Source organism: Carcharodon carcharias, chromosome 3, assembly GCF_017639515.1.
Source record: "Carcharodon carcharias isolate sCarCar2 chromosome 3, sCarCar2.pri, whole genome shotgun sequence".
In the NCBI taxonomy this organism is placed as follows: Eukaryota; Metazoa; Chordata; class Chondrichthyes; order Lamniformes; family Lamnidae; genus Carcharodon; species Carcharodon carcharias.
The window spans coordinates 213,901,020-213,916,351 of NC_054469.1; the positions used below are offsets into that span (position 1 = coordinate 213,901,020).

Genomic DNA, 15,332 nt, shown 5'->3' on the forward strand with positions numbered 1-15,332 from the left:
TTCCCTTCCCCGACAGATATTTTTCTAAGGTGTCAGACTTTGCTTAGTGCTAATGCTCTTGCCTCAGAGTCGGAAGGTTTTGGGTTCAATTCTCACTGCAAAGACGTGAATGCATAATCTAAGCTGACCCTTCAGTGCAGTACTGAGGGAGTGCTACATTGTTTGGTGGTGCTGTCTTTCAGCTGAGGCACCTGACCTCTCAGTTGTGCGTTACAGATCCTATTTCAAAGCAGAGCGGGGGAATTCTCACCAGTGCGCAGGCCATTATTTATTCCTCAACTAACATCACTGGAACAGGCTATTTGGTCATTATCACAATGACCTTTCCCACATTAAAACAGTGACTACACTTCAGAAGCACTTTACTAACTGGAAAGCGCTTTAGGATGTCCTGAAGCCATGCCCTCCTTGATGTCACGAGCTGAAGTCATGCACTGCCTTCGGATCTGTCTTCAGCTCAATAACAGGCAAGTGTTTTTTTAATCATTTCCAATCTCTTCTTTGTGCATTTAACTGCAGTTCCCCCGGTTGTCCAGCCCTGCACTCCGCTCCTGTTCCCCTCAGCTCTCCCATTCCGGATCCTCGGCCCCACTGATGTCAGAGAAGAGCTGGTGGGGGACTCTGGGATTGGGGGGGTGGTGGTGGGTCAGGGTGCGGAGCAAGGCTGGGGACTGGCGGGATGGGAGGGAGGGTTAAGCCAGTTGCCTTCTCAGTGTTTGCCACTATTGGGAACCACGAGATCCAGACCATAATATTACATTGAAAGAAGTACAAATAAATCACCATCTAATCTCGAAGGAGTGTTTTGGCCCTGGTCAGTAGGAAAGGAGGTGAAAGGGCAGATGTTATATCTCTTGCACGCTCAGTTTGGATTGACTGGAACTGGTTCCTCAACCATTATACGCTACTATGGAGAATGTGTCTTGCCACAGTTAGCCCACTTGAAGAATAAATTATTTCTAATAAACGCAGGGCAGTTATTTTTTATTCTTTCATGGAATGTGGGCATCACTGGCTGGTCCAGCACTTATTGCCCATTGCTAATTGCCCTAGAGAAGGTGGTTGTGAGCACCACCTTGAACTGCTGCAGTCCATGTGGTTTAGGTACACCCACAGTGCATTTAGGAAGGGAGTTCCAGGTTATTACTTAGTTATTCCTTGAACTTTTGGGCATTTAACAGTTTTTAAAAATATGTTCAAAACAGATCCAGCAGTCCGACTCCCAAATGAAAGTCCTGTTTGGTGTGCTGAACTATGAGTGTCAACAGAACCCGGCCCTGATGGGTTCCTCAGTCTTTGGGCTTGATGACATTTACAAAGCATGGAGGGAATTTGCGTTACAGAGTCTGAAAGCTGGAAAAGTGAGAGAGAGTCGTCCTTATTACTTTGTGAAAGTGAGTATAAAGTCCTGATACTCCACCGGATGATCTCCTAATTTTAAACCAATCGCCAACAGTGATGTGACATCTTGGTGGGGATTGATCTATTGCACTGTATTCTTGAAATACCTGGGTTACATTAATTCTTAAGTGCCTCTAACTGTTAAAATTGATCTATTAATGAGAGAAACATCCTGATACTTTCCTAAGTCTTTAGAGTGCCTGGAACTTCAGGTATCTTGCTCACTAAAGAAAGAGCTGGAATGACCTCTGAAAATTGGCATTCACTGCCCATGGCAGAACCAAGCAACGCGCATCAGAAAGGTTCAGTCCTGATCTGTGCCAAGTTCAGATGGGGCAGCGATTGGGGCACTACAACTGGCCTCTGCATTTATGTGCTAAAGAGGGGACGAGTCAATAAGGGCTCCTGATTCTGGCAGAACCAGGCTTGCCAGTGATCTTTTCCATTGCCAGAATTCATTATCTGGGCTCATACTTGGAAGAGATACTGAATCATGCTCTAAGATGTATTGGCAGTTACAGGAAAGGAGGGAGAGAATTGGAGGTGTCATGACTCACTGGGGATAGTGCGCTGTAATATCAAGCCCCACTGCTCCCTGAGCCGCAAAAAATGTGGAAAGTTTAATCAAACCATCAGATTGCCTCAATTCTACCTAGTTGTTTAATTTAGGTTAACAGAATATGAGCACCAAGTTTGTAAACTTAATAAGTAAATGACTGTTTATTGAACAAATTGTCTTTGACTAGTAGCAATAGAAAAAAATATGAACTGATAACTTCTAACACCATAACTTAAACTTTACCCACACACACACATACACACACAACATGGATTATAGGGATGGGATAAAACAGTTCAATAGCATCAATCTGGAATACAGGTTTCGATGGGTTGATTTTGATCAATGTCTTCCAAATTTTTTCAGTTCTTGTTGATGACACGAGCTGGTCTTCCAGTATTTTCAGTATTTAATCCACTGGTTGAGAACTTGCTTTTCAATGTCTCTAACAGTGGTTTCCCCTTTTTCCTTTTTCCAGGGGTTTCCTCAAAGAAACAGTAGGTTACAGAGATATGAGGAAAAGAGATTCAGATGTTTTCTCTTTGCAGGCCAGGAGCTTTCTGTTTAGCTAGCTTCACAAATGACATAAAGAATGCTTCAACATCCCTCTCCTCAAATTTTGGAAGAGCTTGTGCAAATTTAAACATCTCCCCACTGGGTTCTGGCTCGGAAATAAGTCCTGCCTCAATTACTGGCGTCTCTTTTTTAACTGTCAGCATTTTAAGCCAGAATTCTCTCTATCTTTCTCTTTTCTCCTTTTCTAACTTCACCATTTCTAACTCCCTTTGGGATGTCCTTTCTCATTTCTTTTCTTTCCCTTCTGCCTCTGGTTCCAGTATTTTTATTTGCAACTGAATTTGAGCCCATTCCAATGAACCACCCCTTGGAGAATTCGGCCTCTTGGGTATTCCTTCCAATTTCAAATGCTGCGCCATCTCTTCGATTAAAAATAGATATCTGTTCCTGTCTTTTAACTACACAATGGGCTGGATTTTGCGGTTCCCTGCCAGCCTATTTGAGAACCTCCTTTGGGGGTGCCCTGTGCCCATCGGAGGCTCTCCCCTTCCCCAAGATCAGATCCCTCTTTTAAACCTCCTCCCTACTCACCGCTCTCCCCCCCCGCCTCTCAAACCTGGCCCCTCACACCCACTTGTCTGCCAGCCAGGCCTCACTGAGATCTCGGACTTAGCTTGAAGTCCAGTTCCAGAACCTCTTGTTCGGAGCCTGCCTGTAGTCCCAGTAGTGGACAAATTGGCTAACAGCTCTCTAAAGAATGAACTTCCCCTACAGACGGGGACGCAAGTCTCAACCTTAGACAATTAACTCTGCTTCCAGCATAAAATGGCTGCTGGGCAGTCGGCATTTTGGTGGAAGGGCTCCCTGTTGACTTTTTAGCTGGGGCAGGGAATACGGTGCCCCACTAAAATCCAGCCCAATGAATTTTATCCATCAGTCATTCAAGTTAATTTCCCCCCCCCCGCACACCCATCAACTATATGAAACTTACATCATGTTCCATAACTTTGTGTATCCTTCCTACAAAACTGTGCCCCTCTGACCTAACAACCTCTGGAAGACTCTCCTATTAGCAACGTTGATGTCTGCTGGGTGGGTCAGGGGGGCAGCATGTCACTGGATGTGTCCTTTTCCCACTTTGACATTATCATTGATACATCCGAATGACATTGGAATTGCCATAATTCCTTCTGGAAAAACTCAGCCTAATTATTGTGAGGTGGGTAAATTCCACGTGACGTCCACATTGAGGCAAGTGTAACCACGCTAAGTGTCAGTGTTTAGCTACCTTTGTAGACGAACGAAGTGGTTTGAACAGCATCCGTCTAAACAATTTAAAGAAAACGTTATTTCAGTAGAGCACTAGCTACGTATGGGTTACTTTTAAATAGGCAACCTTTAGAAGAGGCAGCAACCTGAAACTTCATTAACAACAACTACCTGCATTTATATAGTGCCTTTAATATAGTAAAATGTCCCAAGGTGCTCTACAGGGGTGTCATCGAACAAAATTTGACACCAAGCCACATAAGGAAAGGTTAGGACGGATGACTGAAAGCTTGGTCGAAGAGGTAGGGTTGAGCAGCATTTTAAAGGAGCAGAGGGAGAGGTGGAGATAATTCAGGGGAGAATTCCAGAGATGAGGGCCTAGACAGCCAATGTCACAGCCACCAATGGTGGAACAATGAAACTTATGGGATGTGCAAGAGGCCAGAATTGGAGGAATGCAGATGTTTCTGAGGCTTGTAGGACTTGGAGGAGATTCCAGAGTTGGGGAAGGGGTGAGGCCATGGAGGGATTTGAAAACAAGGATGAGAATTTTAAAATCAAGCACTGCCTGACCAGGGGCCAAGCACAGCAAGCATGGGAGTGATGGGTGAACAGGCCTTGGGGCAAGTTAGAATGCGGGGAGTAGTGTTTTGGATAAGTCCAAGTTTTTGCTATCCCCCATTAATCCATTGGAGGGATGCAAGGAAAGAATCCTCCTTCTATATCATCTGTACCTCATTTTACAATACAGTAACTAAATCATTACAAGTTGATCTCCATACTGATTGTCTACTTTTGTCCATCAATTCTTTAAAGACAATTTCTCATTTCTCCTCCATTCCAAGGGGATTAAAGATCACAAAACAAAGACAGGTGGATGGAGTTAAGATGCAGATGAGCCAAGGTCTAATTGAATGATGGATTGGGGGGTGGTGGGGCTGAAAGAGTTGAATGGCCTACCCCTGTGCTCCAACCTAAATTCCAAATTTAGTCTTCCTTCACCTGTTGGTGAGACCACATCTGGAGTAGTGTGTGCAGTTTTGGCCTCCACATTTTAGAAAGGATATACTTGCAGTGGGGGTGCTCCAGTTCACTAGATTGTTCCCTGGGATGAGGGAGTTGTCCTGTGATGAGAGGCTGAGTAAATTGGGTGTATATTCTCTGGAGTTTAGAAGAGTGAGAGGTGATTTCATTGAAACCTACAAAATTCTGAGGGGGTTTGATAGGGTAGCTGCTAAGAGATTGTTTCCGCCGGTTGGGGAGTCAAAAACACAGAGCACAGTCTCAGGATAAGGGGCCAATCATTTAGGACTGAGATGAGGAGAAATTACTTTGCTCAAAGCGTTGTGAATTTTTGGAATTCTCTACCTTGGAGGGTCGACTCCATTGTTGAATACATTTAAGACTGGGATAGACAGATTTTTGGTCACTCAGGGAATCAAAGGATATGGGGAGTGGGTGAGAAAATGGAGTTGAAGCCCACGATCAGCCATGGTCGTATTGAACGGTGGGGCAGGCTCGATGGGACATATATTCTACTGCTCCCATTTCTTGTGTTCTTGTGACCTTTGGCCTCATTATCTCCTCTGATCTCAAAGAGGACACCCCACATTGCTTTCATTGCTAAAGCTGTAGCAAGAAGCACAATTTCCTCATTTACTGCAGTTTATTTTTGTTTCAACAACTTCTAATTCTCTGTAAAGCATAAGTTTCTCCAGTATTTGGGAAGGCACTTCTAACACTAGTCTTGCATTTAAGAAAGTAAGAACTAGGAGCAGGAGCAGGCAATTCAGCCCCTCGAGCCTGCCCCGCCATTCAATACGATCATGGCTGATCTCATTTTCAGGACAAAATACAAGCAAAACTTTGGCTGACACGGCCTTGCCCCTCCCTATCTCTGTCATCCTTTCCAACCCCACAACCCTCCGGAATATCTGTGCTGCTCTCATTCTGGCTTCCAGTACATTCCCAGTTCTGATTGCTCCACTATTGATTGCCAGGGTCTCAAGCTCTGGAATACGCTCCCTACACCTCTGCTTCTCTACCTCATGTTCCTCCTTTAAGACACTCCTTAAAACCTACCTCTCTTTGACCAGGTTTTTGACCAGATGACCTAATATTTCCTTATGTGGCTTGGTGTCATATATTGTTTTATAATGCTCCTGTGAAGTGCCTTGGGATGTTTCATTGTGTTAAAGGCACTATATAAATATAAGTTGTTGTTGGCAGATGATCTCCTTCTAGCTTCATCCTCCCTGTGCTACCTTTATGATTTTATTGGTATTGCCTTTCCTCTTTTGTCCTTCAAGTGCAAATTTGTCATTCCCAGGACCTCAAATACTTTATGCCATTATCAGCACCTTTTTTAAGCCTCTACCACTATCATTAACACTCTTTCGTTCATGACATCTTTGTCAATCCATCCTTTGCCCCCCGCCTATCGCTGGCCTTCTATCCAGCTTCACCTGCCCCCCCCCCCGCCCCAAGCAGTATAAATTTTATCACATTTTTACTCCTCTTTATTTCTGAAGAAGGGTCGTACAGACTCGAAACATTAACTCTGTTTCTCTCTCCACAGATGCTGTCAGACCTGCTGAGTTTTTCCAGCATTTTCTGTTTTTGTATCATCTCAAATACTTGGAATTTCTTGCCTCCTTGGTCTTTCCTCTTACCAAATTTCAAGCTTTAAAGCCTAAGTACTTTGTCACACTGGTTATTTATCGTCTTTTTGTTCTACTCTTTTCAACCCCCATGGTTGGTGGTCACATACAAGATAGCCTATAAAATAGAGAATGGCACTGTACTGTAACCACTGAAATTATGAGAGACAAATCCCCAATGGTATCATGCATTTTGGTCATTCTTTATAATGTTAAATAGAAAATAGCTATTTTTCAGATATGTGATACAAGAACAGTAAAGACCACAGAGCACAAAGTTGTATTTGTGTGGTGTCCTTCGTATTCTCAATATAGCCAAAAGCTAATTAGCTACTTTTTGAAGATTTTGAAGCACTGTTGTTTTATAGTTAAACTTGGCAGCTGGCTTATGCACAGGGCGCACATGAAATAAATGACCATTTAATCTCAGAGATAAAAACAAAAAACAAAAAACTGCAGATGCTGGAAATACAAAACAAAAACAGAATTACCTGGAAAAACTCAGCAGGTCTGGCAGCATCGGCGGAGAAGAAAAGAGTTGACGTTTCGAGTCCTCATGACCCTTCGACAGAACTAGGCGAATCCCAGGAAGGGGTGAAATATAAGCTGGTTTAAGGTGGTGGTTGGGGGAGGGGCTGGGGGGGGGTGGGGGGCGTGGTGTGGAGAAGTGGAGGGGTTGGTGTGGTTGTAGGCAAAAGCAGTGATAGAAGCAGATCATCAAAAGATGTCACAGACAGCAGAACAAAAGAACACATAGGTGTCGAATGTGCTAATTAAGAATGGATGGTAGGGCACTCAAGATATAGCTCTAGTGGGGGTGGGGGGAGCATAAAAGATTTAAAAATATTTTAAAATAATGGAAATAGGTGGGAAAAAGAAAAATTTATATAATTTATTGGAAAAAAACAAAAGGAAGGGAGAAGAAACAGAAAAGGGGTGGGGATGGAGGGGGGAGGTCAAGACCTAAAGTTGTTGAATTCAATATTCAGTCCGGAAGGCTGTAAAGTGCCTAGTCGGAAGATGAGGTGTTGTTCCTCCAGTTTGCGTTGGGCTTCACTGGAACAATGCAGCAAGCCAAGGACAGACATGTGGTCAAGAGAGCAGGGTGGAGTGTTAAAATGGCAAGCGACAGGGAGGTTTGGGTCATTCTTGCAGACAGACCGCAGGTGTTCTGCAAAGCGGTCGCCCAGTTTACGTTTGGTCTCTCCAATGTAGAGGAGACCACATTGGGAGCAACGAATGCAGTAGACTAATTTGGGGGAAATGCAAGTGAAATGTTGCTTCACTTGAAAGGAGTGTTTGGGCCCTTGGACGGTGAGGAGAGTGGAAGTGAAGGGGCAGGTGTTACATCTTTTGCATGGGCATGGGGTGGTGCCATAGGTGGGGGTTGGGGAGTAGGGGGTGATGGAGGAGTGGACCAGCGTGTCCGGGTGGAAACGATCCCTATGGAATGCCGACAGTGGGGGTGAAGGGAAGATGTGTTTGGTAGTGGCATCATGCTGGAGTTGGCGGAAATGGCGGAGGATGATCCTTTGAATGCGGAGGCTGGTGGGGTGATAAGTGAGGACAAGGGGGACCCTATCATGTTTCTGAGAGGGAGGAGAAGGCGTGAGGGCCGATGCGTGGGAGATGGGCCGGACAGGGTTGAGGACCATTTAGTCTGTTTTGCTGAGAGCTGAGGGAGGAATGTTGGCCAGGGCACAAGGAAAACTCCCTGCTTTCCTTTGAATAATGCCATCGAAACCCCGAATCTTCACCTGAACAAACAGGTACGACTTTGGGTTAACATCTGTCTGAAAGACAGGCCCACTGACAATGCAGCATTGTCTCAGTACTGTATTGAATTGTCAACCTAGGTTATACACTTCAGTCTTAAACCTGTCATTTAGACTTTGAAGCTCATCTCTTGGCCTCTGGCCATGCTGACATGGCTAGTTTGAAAGGTGCACTGTGGGGTAACGCACCAGAGAGTTAAACATAAAACTATTCTTGTTGCAGGCAGATGTCACTGGTGCCTACGACACCATTCCTCATGCCAAGTTAATGGAAGTGATTTCAGGAATACTGGATCCCACGGTACAAGAGAGTTACTGCATCCGGCACTACACAAAGGTCTGGATGGATTCCAACGGACAAATTAGAAAGTCATTCAAAAGTCAGGTACAGACTTGTGGCATCCTGTGTGTGAGACTTAGCTGAAGATCAGTGATCTGATGACTGAAAATAGCTGCTTGAAAATATTGATGGGTATTATTAAATTCGACTGTTTCATCTCCTATATGTTGTATCTAAAGCCAGGCTCTGTACAAATTTTGAGTCTAAAAGGATCATTTTCTTCTTCAAAAGTGTCAACATTGTTGGCAAACTTGGTGCTTTTGAATTTGCAGTAAAAGTTTTAGCAGCTGCTGGATGTGGAGACTCAACTGACTGGTGAGATTGGCCTGACTGGTGAGATGGGCCTGACTGGTGGGATGGGCCAGACTGGTGAGATTGGTCTGACTGGTGAGATAGGCCAGACTGGTGAGATGGGCCAGACTGGTGAGATGGGCCTGACTGGTGAGATTGGCCTGACTGGTGAGATGGGCCAGACTGGTGAGATTGGCCTGGCTGGTGAGATGGGCCAGACTGGTGAGATGGGCCAGACTGGTGAGATGGGCCAGACTGGTGAGATGGGCCAGCATGTTGAGATGGGCCTGACTGGTGAGATGGGCCTGACTGGTGAGATGGGCCTGACTGGTGAGATTGGCCTGACTGGACCTGACTGGTGAGATAGGCCAGACTGGTGAGATAGGCCAGACTGGTGAGATGGGCCAGACTGGTGAGATGGGCCAGACTGGTGAGATGGGCCAGACTGGTGAGATGGGCCAGACTGGTGAGATGGGCCAGACTGGTGAGATGGGCCAGACTGGTGAGATTGCCTGACTGGGCCTGACTGGTGAGATTGGCCTGACTGGTGAGATTGCCTGACTGGTGAGATTGGCCTGACTGGTGAGATTGGCCTGACTGGTGAGATTGGCCTGACTGGTGAGATTGCCTGACTGGGCCTGACTGGTGAGATTGGCCTGACTGGTGAGATTGCCTGACTGGGCCTGACTGGTGAGATTGGCCTGACTGGTGAGATGAGCCTGACTGGTGAGATTGGCCTGACTGGGCCTGACTGGTGAGAGTGGCCTGACTGGTGAGATTGGCCTGATTGGTGAGATTGGCCTGACTGGTGAGATTGGCCTGACTGGTGAGATTGGCCTGACTGGTGAGATTGGCCTGACTGGTGAGATGAGCCTGACTGGTGAGATTGGCCTGACTGGGCCTGACTGGTGAGATTGGCCTGACTGGTGAGATTGGCCTGACTGGTGAGATTGGCCTGACTGGTGAGAGTGGCCTGACTGCTGAGATTGGCCTGACTGGTGAGATTGGCCTGACTGGTGAGATTGGCCTGACTGGGCCTGACTGGTGAGATTGGCCTGACTGGTGAGAGTGGCCTGACTGGTGAGATTGGCCTGACTGGTGAGAGTGGCCAGACTGGGCCTGACTGGTGAGATTGGCCTGACTGGTGAGATTGGCCTGACTGGTGAGATTGGCCTGACTGGTGAGATTGGCCTGACTGGTGAGATGAGCCTGACTGGTGAGATTGGCCTGACTGGTGAGATTGGCCTGACTGGTGAGATTGGCCTGACTGGTGAGATTGGCCTGACTGGGCCTGACTGGTGAGAGTGGCCTGACTGGTGAGATTGGCCTGATTGGTGAGATTGGCCTGACTGGTGAGATTGGCCTGACTGGTGAGATTGGCCTGACTGGTGAGATGAGCCTGACTGGTGAGATTGGCCTGACTGGGCCTGACTGGTGAGATTGGCCTGACTGGTGAGATTGGCCTGACTGGTGAGATTGGCCTGACTGGTGAGAGTGGCCTGACTGGTGAGATTGGCCTGACTGGTGAGATTGGCCTGACTGGTGAGATTGGCCTGACTGGGCCTGACTGGTGAGATTGGCCTGACTGGTGAGAGTGGCCTGACTGGTGAGATTGGCCTGACTGGTGAGAGTGGCCAGACTGGGCCTGACTGGTGAGATTGGCCTGACTGGTGAGATTGGCCTGACTGGTGAGATTGGCCTGACTGGTGAGATGAGCCTGACTGGTGAGATTGGCCTGACTGGTGTGATTGGCCTGACTGGTGAGATTGGCCTGACTGGTGAGATGAGCCTGACTGGTGAGATTGGCCTGACTGGTGAGATTGGCCTGACTGGTGAGATGAGCCTGACTGGTGAGATTGGCCTGACTGGTGAGATTGGCCTGACTGGTGAGATGAGCCTGACTGGTGAGATTGGCCTGACTGGGCCTGACTGGTGAGATTGGCCTGAGTGGTGAGGGTGGCCAGACTGGTGAGATTGGCCTGACTGGTGAGGGTGGCCAGACTGGGCCTGACTGGTGGGATTGGCCTGACTGGTGAGATTGGCCTGACTGGTGAGATTGGCCTGACTGGTGAGGGTGGCCAGACTGGGCCTGACTGGTGAGATTGGCCTGACTGGTGAGATTGGCCTGACTGGTGAGATTGGCCTGACTGGTGAGATTGGCCTGACTGGTGAGATTGGCCTGACTGGTGAGAGTGGCCTGACAGGGCCTGACTGGTGAGATGGGCTTGACTGGTGAGATTGGCCTGACTGGTGAGATTGGCCTGACTGGGCCTGACTGGTGAGATTGGCCTGACTGGTGAGGGTGGCCAGACTGGGCCTGACTGGTGAGATTGGCCTGACTGGTGAGATTGGCCTGACTGGTTTCCATGCTTTGGGGAAGCTGGTAAAGGAAAAGTGAACGTAGAATCTTACAAACTGCAACCGGTCACTCGGCCCATGAAGTCTGTACTCGTGGCCAGGATTTTCCCGTTGGGCAGGGCCCGCTCGCCGACACATAAAGTGATGCGCGGTGACGTTGAGTGGAACTCCCGACATCACCGTGCCCCATTTAAATTTTCAGGTAGGTGGGGGCGCAGCAAAATCAGCTGTGCACCCGCCGACCTGTCAATGGCCAATAGAGGCCATTGACAGAGTCATTAAAGTAATTAACGGACCTGCCTGTCCAACCTTAAGATTGGTGGGCAGGCCAGGAGCTCTGGCGGGAGTTAGAATGAGCATGAAACCTCATCCACGGGCAGGATGAGGTTTCATGTTGGGTTTAAAAAATTTAATAAAAGTGGTTTTAAAAGTTATGGACGTGTCCCAACTCATGTGACAGTGTTACATGAGGGGACATGTCTGGGAATTTTCTTTTTCTATTTTTAATATTTTTCAATGTGCAGCCCATCTCCCTGAGGCAGCACTTAGCCTCAGGGAGATGAGTACACTCTTGTGTGTGTATGCATGAAAGAGCGCACTCGTGTTTAGGGATTTCCCCCCGCTCGCACAGGGAGTGCATGGCGGCTTCAGTGTGGACGTCACGCTGGGTGGGCCTTAATTGGCTCGCCCCATGTAAATTGGCGGTGCGCCCCCGATTGGGGGCGATGATCGGAGACACGCCTCCTTGGGCCCGCTCTTCATCTTGCCCCACCCCTCCCCGACAGGGGGAAAGTCCTAGCCCACGTTTTTCTCCCAATGAGTCACTTACTTTATCACCAAACTCCTGTTTGTGTCTTAGACCCATTAATAATACTATTTTCCAAGCAGACGTCTAATTCTCTTTAAAATCATTTATGAACTCTTCCTCAGACACAGTTTGTGACAAAGCATTCCACTGCGCAAGGAATTCTTTCCTAACCTCCCCTTTGATTTGTTTCTTTGTCTCTTATTTACATTCTTGTAAATGTTCAGATCACCTTCTCAGCTCTAAAGAAAAAGTCTGAATTTATCATCGTTTTTTTTTGCATACCTTTGACCCCGTGCCTTTAGTTACTGATTCTGTCCTCTTTTCAGAAGCAAGTTCCAATGCATTCATATTCTAATTAATCCCAGAATTCTCACCCGCTTGAAATGTCCGACCTGTCGAGCCAAATATAGATTCTGTGTTAAAATGGCCTTATTGCCGGCGCACGTTTGTCTGCTGCACTTCTCAGATGCAGCACTTCCAAGCGAAATATTTAATGGCCACATTTTGAACTGATTGCTTGAAACTACATACTCAAGAATGAAAGGATGCATTCATTAAACAGCAGAAACTGCGAGTTGCTGATATGCAGATTTCATAATTGTAATTGATTTGCACAAGAGTGTCGTAACCAAGTGGGAGGGTGACCAGATGAACCGATCGGATTGGTCAAAATGCGGCAGGGTAGAGTTTCCACTTTGGATGCTATGGGTGCAACCCGCACCCAAAAATTGTGCCCATTTTAGAAAGTGTTTTTTTTTACCTCTCTCAAGTTTGTACCCATATTGTATTTGTACAGTGCTGAGTGGAATATCTGTCGTGTACCAGCGCAATCAGGCAGTGTTTCAAAATGTCGCTTTTTTTAAAAAAAAACACTTTGCTTTCAAAATATTCCTTGATACATTTAAGAGCGGGGGCTTGGTGCAGTTTAATTAATAAAGCTGAAAATGTGCTTACCGCAGAAAAAATAGATACTTACAATCTGCGCCATTCCAGCCCTTGTAAGTAACCCGATTTGAAATTACCAAAGTAAATTTCAAAAGATGTATGGAACCTTTCACTCATGATACCCGGTTGCAGTATTCCATTTGTTTGTAAATTGAAAAAAAAAAATTACATTCAAAGGCTTTTGAAACGTACCTGGTTGTACCCTTGTGGCTAAAAGAACTAGTTTAATTTTGAGGCGCATTGAAGGCCTGCAAATGAGTGGAATTAGCGGAAGCTCTCTCAGCAGTAATTAATCCCATTTGGATGAGTGGCCAATTATTATGGGTGGGGCCAGCCTCTAGCACAAAAGATTGTGGAAACTCGATTTGCGCTGCATGTAATTTCCGCGATCTTGTGTCGATTTCATCCTAATTATGCTGGAAAACCATTATGACCAAGTGGAAACTCTAGGCGTTTACCACTATCTGCTCATCATTGGTAGGGACCAAGTGCCAAATGTTTGCATTGCTTTCATGACTTTCAAATAATGAAGTGTACGTGATTCCCCAGTGATGATCATGTTATCTGTCACTTTTCTGGTCAGCCTTCAGAGGGGTAAGAACAGAAAGCTACAGCCACTGATCTGGTGTATTTTGAAGATGTAAGATATAAGTTTTTAAACCTTAATCTTTGTGTCATCGCCACTTCTTGATTTCCCTGCCTTTCTCCTCCTGCTTTGTAACCATGTTGTTGTCCTGTGTAAAGGATTTGGTGCATAAACTTCCTCTCTCTGCCACACCTTTACCCATCTCTTAACGGTAACCAAGATGTTTTTTCTTCTGTCATATACTATCGATATTCAGGTTTCTACTATGATGGATCTCTTGCCAAACATGAAGGAATTTGTGTCCCATCTACAGCAGGATACCCCTCTGCAAAACACTGTACTGGTTGAGCAGGTGAGATTATGTCCAATCCCTGCCACAGAAGGGAGAGACTACCTAAGACGAATGTGATGTTTCCTCCTTTGCTGCTGATTCATTTTTGGAAATATTGACAAATATTTTGATTGAGCTTAGGAGAGTTCTTAAGAATATCAAACCAGTTCTTGTCTACGCGAGGTGTGGCGATTGTTGCTTTAAATCTAGCCTTACTGAGTAAGGGTCACATGGTCAGAACAGCCAATCAACACCTAGAGCTAGGGAATCTTAGAAGGGGTGGAGTTTTCCTAGTCTAGAGAGTGTATTGTCGCCTTGCAAGAAGCAGGCGACTAATCCAGCAGCTCTGTAGATAAAGTCTGTTGTTCAACTACAAAAGCCTCTTGGTAGTACATCTCTACATCTGGCGTCAAGGATAATTGATCCTGGCACTACCACTCGCCCTACAACTGAGAGTATCTTGGTTTTTAAAATATATATATATATATATTCACCAGGATGCCTCTCTTCAGGAGGACTGACCTATTTGACTCCTCCACGGAGGACTGGAGTCAATACATCGAGCGCTTTGGGTTTTATTTCCAGGCCAACGAAATAGGGGAAGAAGCAAAGCACAAAGAAATTCCCTTGAGTGTCTGTGGGAGTCAAACCTACAACCTTACTCACAGCCTCACAACCCCAAGCATGCCTGACTCCAAATCATTCATTGAGCTCGTGGACTTAGTGATGGGCCATTTTCAGTCCAAACCATCAGTCGTTACGCAAAGATTCAAATTTAATACGGGGGTGAGGGCCCCAGGCAAATCGGTCGCTATACTTATATTGCTAGGTTGAAGCAATTGTCAGAGCATTGTGACTTTGGAGCGATCTTGAACGATATGTTATCAGATCGGTTAGTTCGTGGCGTTAGTTCAGTGTCGATTGCTGGCAGAAGTCGATATAAATTGTAAACAAGCAATGGAGATGGCGCTGGCACTGAAAAAGGTTCGCAGGAGCTACAGAGCTTGCAAAATGGAGCCGTTTACCAGTTAGGCTGGGAACCTGCAGCCAGGCATGGTCCCAAAACCGCTGAAGCAGCCACAAAGCTGGAATCATTCCCAATCACCCAGAAATCAAAAAGATATACCGGAGGCAACCTGACAGTGATCCTGAAGTTGAAATGTTACCGATGTGGGGGTAACCACACTCCCGAACCATGTAGATTTAAGGAAGCCAAGTACTATTACTGTCGCCGAAGAGGACATTTGACAAAGCAGTGCAGAGCTAAGTCCAGATCGCCAAGTGACCAGTCAGCAAAGATGTTACAAATACATAATGTGAAAGAACCTGAAATAACTGATTCTGACATTCACTCTCTTTTTAATCTTAAAGCAATCAAGGTAATTCCTATTACTGTCACACTCCACATAAGCAGGAAACCTCTAGTTATGGAGGTGGATACAGGGGCATCAGCCACAGTGATGAGTGAGCGCACATTTCAGTACCTGAGAGAA

At 46.3% G+C, this 15,332-nt stretch overlaps 1 protein-coding gene across 1 annotated transcript in view; it reads left to right on the top strand.

Moving 5' to 3' along the window:
• tert (telomerase reverse transcriptase) overlaps window positions 1-15,332 on the top strand; it is a 68,839-nt gene that overhangs the window by 14,851 nt on the left and 38,656 nt on the right. The window contains exons 5-7 of the mRNA XM_041184021.1: window positions 1,206-1,394; window positions 8,404-8,565; window positions 13,765-13,860. Of these exons, the coding sequence (XP_041039955.1) occupies window positions 1,206-1,394; window positions 8,404-8,565; window positions 13,765-13,860 (447 nt within the window). The remainder of the gene's footprint in view (window positions 1-1,205; window positions 1,395-8,403; window positions 8,566-13,764; window positions 13,861-15,332) is intronic.